This window comes from Perognathus longimembris, chromosome 11 (assembly GCF_023159225.1).
Source record: "Perognathus longimembris pacificus isolate PPM17 chromosome 11, ASM2315922v1, whole genome shotgun sequence".
In the NCBI taxonomy this organism is placed as follows: domain Eukaryota; kingdom Metazoa; phylum Chordata; class Mammalia; order Rodentia; family Heteromyidae; genus Perognathus; species Perognathus longimembris.
In genome coordinates, this window is record NC_063171.1 from 5,384,054 (window position 1) to 5,398,059 (window position 14,006).

Genomic DNA, 14,006 nt, shown 5'->3' on the forward strand with positions numbered 1-14,006 from the left:
CTTCAGCTCTATCATCTGTCAAGCTCATGAAGCCACAGGGGCATGCCTTACCTGGACTCTGCTTCTCTTTCACAATCCAGGAGTCCTCAGCTGTGTCCTCAGAGTTGTATGTATTTGCTTTGCACACACCAAGATAAAAAGTGAAGCCACAAGAGCCTGTTCTGCCTAATGCCAGTGGATAAAAGGCTTCTGCTCATGGTCTTTCCCTAGAAGACCCTCAGCCATCTCTTCCTCAACTCTTGCACACGTCTTGCCTATTTGTTTACAACCTCCAGCTCCTCTTTTGAGCTGGGAGCACTTTAACAGAAGTGTCTTATTTGCTTCTCATCTCCCATTTTTGTACCCATTCCTACTCCTGCCACATCCACTCCTTTCTTCTTTCCATCCATAAGTCGTTATTGAAGATTGAAGCATACCAGACCCATGCTAAGTATCAATGATGGCTAGACCACAGTGAATAAACATTTTTTTTTTTTTTTGGCCAGTCCTGGGCCTTGGACTCAGGGCCTGAGCACTGTCCCTGGCTTCTTCCCGCTCAAGGCTAGCACTCTGCCACTTGAGCCACAGCGCCGCTTCTGGCCGTTTTCTGTATATGTGGTGCTGGGGAATCGAACCCAGGGCCTCGTGTATCCGAGGCAGGCACTCTTGCCACTAGGCTATATCCCCAGCCCGTGAATAAACATTTTTAAAGTGTGGTTTGCCTCCTGAGGGGAAAGAGACACACTGAAATGACAGAAGCTCCGTTACCATAAAAAAACAAGGAAAAAACCCAAATACATTCTCAAGAAGTGCTGTTTTGTTGTTGTTGTTGTTGTTTTAAGTTTAAAAGGAGTCAAGTGCCACTGCCTCATAGCCTGTAATCCTAGCTACTTAAGAGACTGGTAACAGGAGGATCAAAATTCAAGGAAAGAAAAGTCTCAAGTTTCCATCTCTACAGAAGGAAAGCTGGATGGGATGAGGATGCACCTGCGATCCTGTGAGGCAGGAGCCCGCACTAGGCAGACTTCAATAGGTCACCTGGCTTATGTGAGACTCTGTTCTAACCAGTGCAAGGCAGGACTGGAGGGGTAGCTCAAGTTGTAGAAGATGCCAATACTAAGAAGTGCAAGGTCTGATTTCAAACCCCCATGCCAGAAAAAAAAAAGAATAAAATGGAGATAAGAGAGGAAGGAACAGAGGACACTTTGAATGTAGAGGTCAGGGGAGGCCTCGGAGGCCAGGTCATGCAGTGTCCTGCAACATGGAAACGAGGAGTAGGAGCAGATCCTGCAGCTGGGACAATGCAGAGTCCATCCCAATTCTATGGGAAGTGCCGAGGAGTTGGTGTGCCCGGAACACCGTGCTCAGCAGCACATCCTTACAAGCTCACTCCAGTCTCCATATGGAGAATTGACTAGTGGGATGGAGGAAGAAACAGAGTGGCCAGTAGGACCACAACTGCTGTCAGCAAAGGAGAGGTTGTGGCTTGTATGGAGGTGCTGCAGAAGAGACTTGCACAATGGTTGGATTGATTAGGGTTTGGGGGTTGAACCAACAAGGTCTGCTGATAAATGGATATAGTGTGAAATTAAAAAGAAATCAATAAATGATGTCGATTGGAGTTGCACAGCATGCTGGCCCAGCCCCATCTTTCCAGCGACAGTACAGGAACTCACTAACATGAATGATGTCATAGCTATAGCTGTCTCACTATGCCAGAAGCAAGAGAAGCCAGACATGAATTCATCTGGTATTGACTCTATGTTTAGAGGTTGGAAACAATGGGAAACAAGAAAAAGCACTTCGCCAGGGCTTTTCATCTGTAGAGGATGCAGCTAAAGTAATCTGTAATCTGAGAGAGCAAGGGAAGGGGTGACATTGTCCAAAAAGAAATATACTCATTACCTGACTTATATAAATGGAACCCCTTCTGTATATCACCTTTGAAATAATAAAATGTTTTTAAAGAAACCTGTAACCTACCAGGCACCAGTGGCTTTGGTGGCTGAGATCTGAGGATCACGGTTTGAAGCCTGACTGGGCAGCAAAGTCTATGAGACATGTCCTCAATTAAAAATCTGGAAATGGAGCTGTGGCTCAAGTGGCAGCTTTGAATGAAAAAGACATGGGACGGTGCCCAGTTCAAGCCCCAGTACCAACACAAGAAAGAGGAAAGGAAAGAGATAAGGAAAGGAAGAAAGAGAGCTAGAGAGAGAGTGAAAGGACAGAAGGATGGAGAGAAGGAAGAAAGGAAGGAGAAGGAAAGGAGGAAGGAAAAGGAGGAAAGAGAGAAAAACCAAAAAAGGAAACAGAAATAAGAAAGAGAGAGAAGCGGGGGCTGAATCCTATGAGCTGTGGGACAAGATCAAATTTCCACAAAAAGCTGTCCTGATTGTAGTCAAGTCTAAGGAAGAGTGCATGAGAATGGGGGTTGGAGGTTGGGACAGTCAGTCATGCAAACACCCTGAGCATCCATTGCTTAGCATTGTGACATTGTGCGTTTCACCATTGATCCTCGCAAAGTGTTATACTAGATGCTTTATTTTTTATTTTAAGATTAAGGGAAGTTGGGCATGGAAATACCACGGAGAGATCAGTGGGGACGAGGGCAAGTCTTTTTGGGACCAGGCTGGCTGCTTCATCTCCTTAGGTAGCAGCCAAGATTTCAGTCTTCCAAAAGGTAAAATCAGCAGTGTGTGTGTGTGTGTGTGTGTGTGTGTGTGACCGCCTTCAAGCCATGTGGACAGTCTGTCAGTGAAGTGGCCAGGGGCGATTGTGATGAATAATTCTGAGCTCAGGCCACCCCATTTATCATGGCAGCATCTGCCCCCAAACCAGTGAACCCCAAAGTGGCTTTCTCTTGCTGCTCCATCAAGCTCATGCCTAAAGTCACTCTGACAGTGTACAGCATGTTCACTGCTGGTGGTAGGGAGCAGACCCCTAGGGTCTTCTCTCCTCAGATGACATCGATCCCATTCTCTGGTACTAGATCTATACAGCAGACCTTGCTCGGGACTGGTCTGATTTTTGTGTCTTACAATGTCTGGCTTGTCATGTCTTTCCAATGGATTCCTCCATTCCAATGCCCTGCAGGCTCATCCTTTTTACTCTGCTCTGCTCAGCTTGCTTGTGAAAAGCTTCTCCCAGTGTTCTGCGAGTACTGGAGACTTTTGTCTCAAAGACATATTTTCACTACTTATATGCACCAGAAATGCTGTTAGTGACTAAATAAAGCCCTTACTCAGAATTTTCTAGACCAGAATTAATTCCCAGTTTGCCCTGTATTTGGACTAATGTGAGAAATTAGAGAAAGAGAGGGAGGGGGCTAGTGGAGAGAGAGGGGAGAGAGAGAGAAAGAGAGAGAGAGAGAGTTTGGGAGAGGGAGAGGGAGAGGGAGAGGGAGAAAGAGAGGCTGAATTGTACACATTTGAAACTAATTCTTGACTGTTGCTGAAACTCTCATAATTTAAAGCCATAGGAGAAAGGCATTTCTCAACAAATGCTTAGAAAATTACAAACAAGATTCTATGCTATAGTAGTCATAGAAGAAGGAGGTCTAAATGGTTTCTAATACAATGAAAGAAAGATCTCAGGAAATATTCTAAAATATATCGTATAAGGTCCTCTGCTTGAAACAGAGCTGAATATCATCTGGCACCAATGAGGAAAGATCAGATAGATGTCATTACGAGTTCACTATCTTGAACATCTTCCAGGACTTATTTTAATATTTTTCCAGTGGTGATATTATCTGATTCTGGTTTCTGTCACTAAACCTCCTCTCCAACTTCAGAAGACAGAACACATCATTGTGGTCCAAGACCCTAGGTTTGAATGAATGGGACGTAACTCTGGTCAGTCAATTTTCTTCAGCCCAGTTTCCTCATCTTTAAACTAAAAATGATCATTCTAATCATTTTATAGTGTGTTTTGGGCATTAAATGATGCTTGCCAAACACCAAGTACCCCCTAAGGATGAGCTGTTCTGTCTAGTCATCTGCAATATGACTCAACTTCTACCTCCCATTAGCAGTGACAGACTACTAGTCTGGCCAGTTTACCAGGAGTTGGGACAAATCCCTCCTGGCTTCCTCCCCATTGCCAACCAGGGCCTCTGGCATCCAGAAAACTATGCACATGCCCTCAGCTCCCTCCATCTTTCCTCTCACTGTCTTCCCAGCCTCTGATCATCTCCATCTTAAAACATAATTGAAAGCAAATAAATAAGACCTGACCTGGAAACATGGTTCAAATGGTAGAGCTCTAGCATTGAGCAGAAAAAGCCAAGCAAAAGCTCATAGCCCTGAGTTCAACCCTTAGTGTTAGTGTAAACACACACACACTACACACACACACACACACACACACACACACACATTTGCTATTTCAGCAATGGGTGCTGGTGGCTCACATCTATAATTCTAGCTACTCAGGAGGCTGAGATCTGAGGATCAAGGTTTGAAGCCATCCAGGGCAGTGAAGTCCATGAACTCTTATCTCCAATTAATCAGCTGTAGCTCAAATGGTAGAGTATCAGCCTTGAGCAAAGAGAATTCCAAGGTTCTCAGTTCAAGTCCTAGTACTGACACATGCACAAAAAATAAAACAAAATAATTTTTTTTAAATCCTCTTTCTTGACCCTACATTTATTTCTTTGTTTGTTACATTTATACCCTCCCCACCTGTGCTGGTTCTGGGGCCTGAACTCAGTGCCTGGACACTCTCCCTGAGCATTTGTGCTTAAGGCTAGCACTCTACTATTTGAGTCACAGCCCTACTTCTGGCTTTTTTCAGTGGTTAATTGGAGACATGAATCTCATGGACTTTCCTGTCTAGCTTGGCTTCAAGCCTCAAGCCTCAGATCTCAGCCTCCAGAGTAGCTAGGGCTACAGGTGTGAGCCACCCAGTGTTCAGCTCTTCTTCTTTTTTTAATTGCTCCTTCTCCTGGGCTTCTCATTACCTTTCCCTACTCCTTCCAGCTTTCCTCAGTCAATCTCTTCTACAGCAGCGATTCTCTTCCTCATAGTTTCTGTCTACTTTTCTCCCCAAGTATGAGCTCTGTGAGATCAACAACAATCCCTCCTTTATTTCACTATACCCGGCATCCAGTGTAAACAGTAATCATTCAGGGAAAGCTCACAAAATGAACACATAGATGCCCTTCTCCAAATCATAGTTCCTCAATTTAATTAAGGGGAACAAATATTTTCTGTCCTCCAACTGCATGCCCATGTGTAGGAGGAGTAAAGGAGATGAATAACACATGGCCCATGCCCTCCAGGAGTTATTTACCATCCAATGAGAATGACTAGGAATCAGGACTTATGTTTATAGAGATTCATTGGGAGGACAGAGAAGGAAGGGAGAGAAAGGAGAAAAGGGAAGGAAGACAGGTAAAATAGATGAATGCCGTTCACTTATGTAAGCAAGGGTACCCATTAGAATGCCAATAAAAGTAATTTATATGTGTACTTTTTCAAAAAATCATTTTAATCAAATTTTAAAAGAAGCAGTATGGCTGAGTCTGGTCAAATAAGTCATGATTTCATTCCAGAGAAAGAAACTTTTTACACTTCCTCTCTAACACACTTGAGATATGAATATGTATATGCACAGAAAATGTATTCAGACTTGGGACTACTGACTGTATTTCATCAGTGGAAAGCCTATGGCTGACAGAGTAAGCTGTTATATCAAGTCTCAAAGGAAGCCTTTGTAAAACCATACACTTGAAAATATTTTTCCATCTCTTATCTTCCTTGTATTTTAGAAAGAGATGCCTGTGTGCAATAGCTATTAATTTACTTGAGCTACAACTCTACTTTGACCTTTGGAAAAAAAGTTAATTAGCACTGCCTTTTAAAGTTAATTGGAGGTATAAGTCTCATGAACTTTCCTACTTGGACTGGCTTTGAACTGCAATCCTCAAATTCTCAGCCTCCTGAGTAGCTAAGATTATAGATGAAAGCCACCATACCCAGATCTAAGTGTTTACTTTATAATGCCACTTTCTATTTTCTTCTTTCCATTTTGTTTCGTTAATTCAAGTTGATAGTTTAGATAGATAGTTTAGTATCTAATAAGCAGAATACACAGCAGAAATGTGGGTGAATTTGAAAAAAAGGAATATAACTATAGTTGCTATATTATTATTGTGATTTGCAATTCCTTGTGTTGAAAGAGCATGTTTATTTATAAATTTATAGCTATATTATTTTAGGTGGAAATGTAAAACTATTTATTGACAAATAGGAATTCATATGTGTGTAGATGACTAACCAAATGGCTAGACTGTAACAGTTGCTGATTATTGTTTCCTAGTTCTAAATTTATCTTTCCTTGACAGTTCTATAAAAATGGTTATGAGCCCTTTGAATACTTTTCCTTTGCCAGCTTGATAAAATAAAAGTTCAGCAATTCCAGTAGAGGGCACTGCAAAAACATGGTAGAAGGAAGCCATTTTCCATCCTAGTCCTGGCCTTTAGCACCCATTCGGTGTCCTGTTTCAGCAGAACCCAGCAGACAAAAGCGTTTCCCTATTCTGCTACAGAGTCATATCTGGTAAGACGTGTTCTTCATGAAAATCTTTCTTACAGGTCCAGTAGCAAGTTCTAGAGTGAGCCTCCCTGCCACTCAGTGAGCTGCAGCCTTGCCCTCTCCCACAAGACACAGGGGATAGTGCTCTGGGATTTCCTCTTTGGACATTCTCTCTCAGCCCTAGGGATGGTGGCTACTTGTTATATGTGACCTTTCTGTATCCTTTTATACTTCCATCTGCCTCTTCCTAACCCACACCCCTCCATAATTCCAATCTCTTGTAATAGTTAATCCTTTTTGTTGGACTTTTTCCTTTTCAACTGAGTATATGTGCCACAAACAATGAACACATCCAGTACCCAGATCTTTATTTCCACTACAAGGAAGCAGGGAGAGTTCCTCAGGGGAAATGTTTCATTCAATGATTTCAGCAGGAAAATAAAATACATGAACCCAGGATATCTTAGTACCAAAAAGAAAGGAAGAGCTCAATATCAAAAGGAAGAGGCAAGTCAAAAGGACATAAGGGACACAATCTGACCGGCAAAATAGATGGTATGGTATTGTCATACAACCCCAAACATCAAGTAAATATATGAGTCCAAATTGATATAAATTGAGCAAATGGAGAAAGAAGAAACAATTTTATTTTTTTTACAAGATGACTTCAAATGACACCAGTAGACATTCCCCACTCAAGGATACAGGTGTTTTGTTTTGTGATTTGCAGTGCTGGGGATTGTTCGGGCTAGCAGAGTACTGGAAGATTTAGATCCTCTGCAAATGCTTGCCCTTCACCCCTGAAAAGAAAGCTAGATTTAGTGGCTTCCTACACTGCAAGGAAAGAGAGATGTCACTTTGTAGCAAGCACTGCTTTAGCCAACTGACAATATCATAAGGGACGTCCTGTGAATATTTGACACAGTGATTGAAAAGGACAAATCAACTTGGTAGTGTAGTTATTGTAGCTATGAGGAGAACACCAGACTCACATGGGTTGTGTTTGGAAGATTCTACAGGAAAGCCAAGTAGGAAGGAGGCTCTGAGTTGAAACCCTGGTAGCACCAAAACTAATCATAAACCTAAAATATGTATTGTAGCAAATAAATGAAATGTTGTCTAGTGATTATTTTCCAGTATTAAAGGATCATATATTCTCAGGATTTTAAAATCTCCATTCACAAGTCAGAAAACATTAAAGTACAGCAGCAGTTTATTTTCTGGAAGGTCCCTATCAGTTCTAGAAAGTCTGAAATCTAAGCGGGCTTCTGTTTTGAGCAAAAATACTTTATCTCAATCCCTTAGCTGGAGAATGGCTGCAGTTTTTACAAAACTGTATGAGTACATGTGAAATTCTTTCACAACCTTTGGGCCCTGGAATTCGTAACAAGCTTCAATTTACAAATGAAGAATGCAACCACTTTTTCCTTTCCCACTCATTTACAATAATGTTATTTTTCTTCAAAATGTCTAGGCCCAACTGGGATTTAAGCTGGAAAAGTTAATGAAAGCAACATTGCATTGGAGGTCAGTGGGCCAGAAAAATGGACACAGGCCAGATCCCAAATCCCAAACATTCTGCCTCAATGGCCACTAAACTCATTGCCCACTCTTCTCCTGCTCTCCTGCCCAAGCAAAACAAAACCCTGCAAGACAGTTATGACTGGTGCTGAGAAGCCTGTCAGGAACACACACACACACACACACACACGCACACACACACACACACACACACACTGCCTAAGGTACAAGAGAAAGGCTTCCCACCAAATGTTTGGGGCACACAGCACACAGCCCTTCCCTGGAGATGCTGTTTCAGGAAAAGACAAGAGATTCCACATATTTTTTTAAGTAGTCCTAATAAGATCAAGAGTAATCTCTTTAGCCCCAAAATGAGCAAGCAAAATTGGTAAAAGCAGCTCCTGAGACAGCTTTAGGTCCTTTTGGATCAATCTCAGAAAAGAATTTGATAGCAATGAAGACAATCTTCGCTGTCATGGGAGCTTTCTGGAAGCTATGATTTCCTTTTTTATGAATGCAATGTTTTGTGCATGACAGCATAGCTACACTTCAGTTTCCAGTGTCATTTTCCAAGGGAAATGAAGAAGAAAGGAACAGGAAGTGGACACAATTATACATTCAGTGAGGAGTTAGCTGGAGGACTTAAATTTTAACAGTGAAATTGGTACAAAGAAACTGTATTACATAATATTCCATCATTTAATCTTTATGATAATGGACATGTGATTTTAGGTATGGCCTCTGTATCAGTCCAGATGATGTCCTTTTAGAATTGTAATGCTAGCACACTGAAGGCAAATTTTATATGATTTATCATCTCATGTAACAAGCACTAAAATGTTTGTGAATTTTCATTTCTTACAAATTGATCTTCCTCTATCTCAGCAAGGGCTCATTATCTCCAGCTCAGAATTCAGAGACAAATAGTGATGTTAATAACAAAGGAAGTAACAACTTTATTGGTATTAAAACCCATGGGGTGGTCAATTTTAATCACTAAGAAATTATCTTAGATATCCATCTGGATAATACAGAAGTGAGCATGCAATAGATATGCACCACAGAGGCGTTCTTAAAGAATTTTGATTCTGACAAGATCAAGAGTCATTTCCACAGTTCTAAAGTAAGTAAGAAAAATAGGTAAATGCAGTTTCTCAAGACATCTCAAGGAAAAGGTTTTGATATACATAGAAGTCTGGTGCTTGAATGTCATTTCCTCCAAAGTACTTGCTTTTATACTTGGTTAACAATACTGCTATAGTAAGTGCTTGTACAGACTGGCAGGAACTGTAACAGGAATGAGTTCCTTTTGGAATTCCATACCATGTTCCTCTTGGTTTCTTTCTTTTTTTTTTTTTTTTTTTTTTGCCAGTCCTGGGCTTGGACTCAGGGCCTGAGCACTGTCTCTGGCTTCTTTTTTGCTCAAGGCTAGCACTCTGCCACTTGAGCCACAGCGCCACGTCTGGCCATTTTCTATATATGTGGTGCTGGGGAATCAAACCCATGGCTTCATGTATATGAGGCAAGCACTCTTGCCCCTTAGGCCATATTCCCAGCCCCACCATGTTCCTCTTGGGATGCAGAAGGAAACCATGGTCCTACAGGGGAAGCTGCAGACAAGGGGACTCACACAGCGTGGGACACCTCAAGACAGACAGCAGCAGGTGGAAACTTACCACTGGAGCAGTTGGTCCCACCCCAGCCAGGCTCACAGTGACAGGTGTTCGGAGCAATGCAGTGGCCATGGACACATTTATCAGCACAGTGAGCTGTCAGAGAGAAAAACATCAGTCAAATAAAGAAAGCTGGCTCAAGAAAAAGAAAGCAAGAAAACCAACAACACAGCTGTTGTGCATCCGAGGCTCAAGTATCACCTAAAAACAACATGCACGCTTCATCATTTTCTTCAATACCTTCCACCGCCCTGCCAAATAACCAAACAATTCCTTGTCTTATTTTGATATCTCCAAATAAAGTCTCCCATTTCTGCTATTGAGTTCAACTTCACACTACATTAGAAAAGAAGTTTCCAGGGAAATTGCCTGAACTGCTGTTTAATAAAACTGTCAGTGAGGACCAAATGAGAAGAGCACATATGAAGAAACAAATTACAAAGCAAGTTGACAAGATCCCAGACTGACAAAATAGATCAAGAGACAATTCTCTTATGTCATATGGTCACTTTTGTTGGTGAACACATAATTCCCAACTGTGACACAGAAGACTCACATGTACTTTTTCTATTGAGGAGAATTGAGAAATGTCTCCCAGATCTTTGGAAACTATATCTCCATTCTGTTTTATTGGAGAATTTCTAAGCTGAGATCCATCCAGAAGCTGAGAACTGGAGGATCTCAGTTCAAAGCCAGCCTAGGCAGAAAAGTTGCAAGACTCCATCTCCAATTTATCAGCAAACAGTGATGGGCCTGGTGGCATGGTTCAAGTGGTAGGGCATTAACTGTGAGCCAGTGAGCTGAGCAAGACAGAGAACAGGAGTTCAAACCTCATTACGTACAAACATACAAATTGGATGTGGTGGCTGATGAAGAGTGCCATCTATGTCTTCAAATTCCAAATTGTTGTGTTTATTCAGTAGTGTCATTCTCTCCATTTAATTCTATAAAAATACTATAAGGTTAATATATAGAGAAGAAAACATTCCTTTGTTTTTTACGTATCGTGAGTATATATAATAAAAAAATAATGCTACCCTTTGAGAATCTGAAAAATCTCTGGGTTCTCAAGAATTTGGATGGGATGGGAGCAGCTTGATTTTGCATCTGTCTGCAAAGGGGCTGGCTGAGGGGAGAAGGGTTGCATGTTGGCAACTCTCAGCTCTGCTTTCCTGTGCTTCTCTCACCTTTCATTTGTTCTTTCCTTAACTTCCTTTTCTAACATCCATCTTCTCTCTCCCCACAAACAACTTCTATGATATGCAGTTACCACAAAGACTGTCAATAAAATTTTGACTTTAGTTGTAGCTGTGTTGCATCTTAACTCCAGTGATTTCTGCTGGACCATTTGAATTGATTATTAAGACAGACATAACTAAATAACATCTCTGCTCCAATATGAAGAAAGATTTATTTTTAAAATTGAGTAAGAATTGCATAGGCTACACATATTTCCAGAAGGCAAAGAATCAACACTGCTAGCTACTCAGGAGGCTGAGATTTGGAAGATCATAGTCTGAGGCCAGCCCAGGGAGAAAAGTCTGAAAAACTTTTATCTGCAATCTAGCCAGCAAAAACCTGGGCTGGAGACATGGCTCAACTGGTAAAGCACCAGTCAAGTGAGTAAACTGAACTAGCATGAGGCCCTGAACTCAAACTCCTATACTGCCCAAATGAATAACAATAGGCAGAACTGACCTGCATATGCCTGTTCTTACTCTTTTATTTTTGTGGCTCTTGTCAGTTCTAAAAAATAATAAATTCCTCTGGGCAGAATTAAAGCAGATTCACTTTGAAATGCTTTCAGATTTTTGCATAATTATACAAATGTTTTCATGTTTGACAATGTAAACTTTTTGTTTATAACAAAGGAATCTTGGCAAGCCTGGACAATTACAACAAATAATAAATGAAAGTTCTCTGATAGTAATTTTAAAATTAGAATTATTTTTAGAAAACCCTTGTAGTAACAATTGTGCAATATCTAAAACAAATTGTGGATGAGTCATTAGCAGAACATTCATTTGTCTGAAAGCTAATTAAGAAGGAGAAAACTGCTTTCCTGGTGATGTCTTTTTCTTAAAAGCTTATGCCTTCACCTTTGAGCTTTGCAGAAATCTTACAGTTGAATAGGAATGTGAGTGATGCGAAGCATGGTTTGTTGGTGGGGTTGCATGAGAGAAGCACGCAAGATTCCCCTAGTGTGATAGAGATCCCCCCACCCCCGCAGCACTGCACACCAATGGAGATCAACTCTGTTCCTGCTTCCCATCACTGCCCACTCCCCTGTGTGCAGCATCCTTACCAAGCACCCGCCAGATGGTCAAGAACAAAGGAAAGCAGCAGCGGAGAACAGAGCAAAGACTCAACATGAAAGACTACGCAAGGACTATGTGATGCCAACCATCCTGTGGGAGATGAGCTGTGTGAGAAGCCCTCCATCCCAGCCTTCCCTCTCGTCATTGAGATGCCATGTATTCTAGATGGGAAGCTTCCGTGACTAACAAACCACCCCTGGGAAACCAAGGTAGGCTCAAGGTAGGACTAAGTCATGTATAAAGTGCCCAAGGGAACTAGAAAAGAAAAGAAGAAAAGACTCTACCTCAGCAAATGATCAAATGCTCAAGCATTGAAATGTTCAAATACTTAGATCTGAAGCCCAAGTACTAGAGACCATTACAACCATTACACCTGTGGCTCTCCCGTCCATGGGACCAGAGTCATTATTCTTTCTCCATGTCCTTTCTTCTTATTGTCAGAAGCTAAGAGAACCCCAGCCAAGATAGTATATCCCATATGATTCATCTTTCCCACTTCTCTTTAAGAAAAGAATGAAATATTTTATCCAAAGAAGCCTTTTTTTGAGGCAAGACATAAGCTGACTGTGAACCCACACTCACTTCCCTGCCCCAGATGCATGAGGCTGCCAGCGGAGCCACAGCATCTTCTCCTCTAGGAGTGGGAGACCCAAGATGGATGGAATGAACAGGGCAGGTCTTTGAAGTGAAAGCTGCGGACAGTCTGTCTGTCTGCCATGTGGACAGGTGAGGACTGACATGAAGGCCCTGGGGTCCTCTATCACAAGGTCCCCATTTCAGTGTTGTTCCTAAATCCACTTAAATCCCATTAGCAACACCATAGTCATCACTCCTTCCACTTGTAAATGCTCAGCTTCCATATTGAGAGCCATTAGCTATCATCAAGGATTTTTTTCTTCTGCCACATATATCACACTTAGGATTTACACCTAGGGATGGAAAATGTGAAAGAAGAGTGAGCAAAGATTCCTTTAAAACTTGATTATAGGGGCTGGGGATATAGCCTAGTGGCAAGAGTGCCTGCCTCAGATACACGAGGCCCTAGGTTCGATTCCCCAGCACCACATATACAGAAAACGGCCAGAAGCGGCGCTGTGGCTCAAGTGGCAGAGTGCTAGCCTTGAGCGGGAAGAAGCCAGGGACAGTGCTCAGGCCCTGAGTCCAAGGCCCAGGACTGGCAAAAAAAAAAAAAAACTTGATTATAGGGCTGGGAATATTGCCTAGTGGTAGAGTGCTTGCCTCGTCTACATGAAGCCCTGGGTTTGATTCCTCAGCACCACATATATAGAAAGAGCTGGAAGTGGCACGAAGGCTCAAGTGGTAGAGTGCTAGCCTTGAGCAAAAAGAAGCCAGGGACAGTGCTCAGGCTCTGAGTTCAAGCCCCAGGACTGGCAAAAAAGAAAAAAGAAAAGAAAACTTGATTGATTTCTAAACAAAATTGTTCTAAAGGAAATAACATCATAATGTGGATATGTGTCTAGGATCAAAGTATTCCTCAGAAATAACTGTCCAATAGAAACAAGCCTTCCAACTTGTTTGAAAAGTACAGGTCTCCTTCCTTCCCTTCTGGATGCCCAGTGCATGGGCTGAATTTTCAAAACACACTTGACATCTCTGAGAAAAGAGATGAGAGAACCAACCACTGAAGCCCATACTCAGACTTCCTCCCAGGGTGAAAGGTCGGTGGCTGTAAATCACCTCCTTCCAGACTTCTTTTTCACAAGGATAATAAATCCCTAGTATTCATATGTTTGTTTCAGAGATCGATTTTCTTGACTCACAAAACATGATTCCTAACTAGAACATCTACCCTTTGATAAGTCTTTCAGGTGAAAATTTAAGAAGCATCTATTTGAGCAGAATGAAGGCCCTTTGCTAGGAGAAAGAGATGTAAAGAGTCAAAAGTTTGTCTACGTCTAAGGGGAATGGTCAAAAGATGTGCAGAGAATAAGAACATGGAGACTAGTTACATACCCTG

At 41.8% G+C, this 14,006-nt stretch overlaps 1 protein-coding gene across 4 annotated transcripts in view; it reads right to left on the reverse strand.

Annotated features, from left to right (window-relative positions):
* Megf10 (multiple EGF like domains 10) overlaps positions 1 to 14,006 on the reverse strand; it is a 115,070-nt gene that overhangs the window by 76,389 nt on the left and 24,675 nt on the right. For all 4 annotated transcript variants that reach the window (XM_048356893.1, XM_048356892.1, XM_048356890.1 and 1 more), the window contains exon 4: positions 9,714 to 9,806. In XM_048356893.1, coding sequence (XP_048212850.1) covers positions 9,714 to 9,806 — 93 coding nt within the window. The remainder of the gene's footprint in view (positions 1 to 9,713; positions 9,807 to 14,006) is intronic.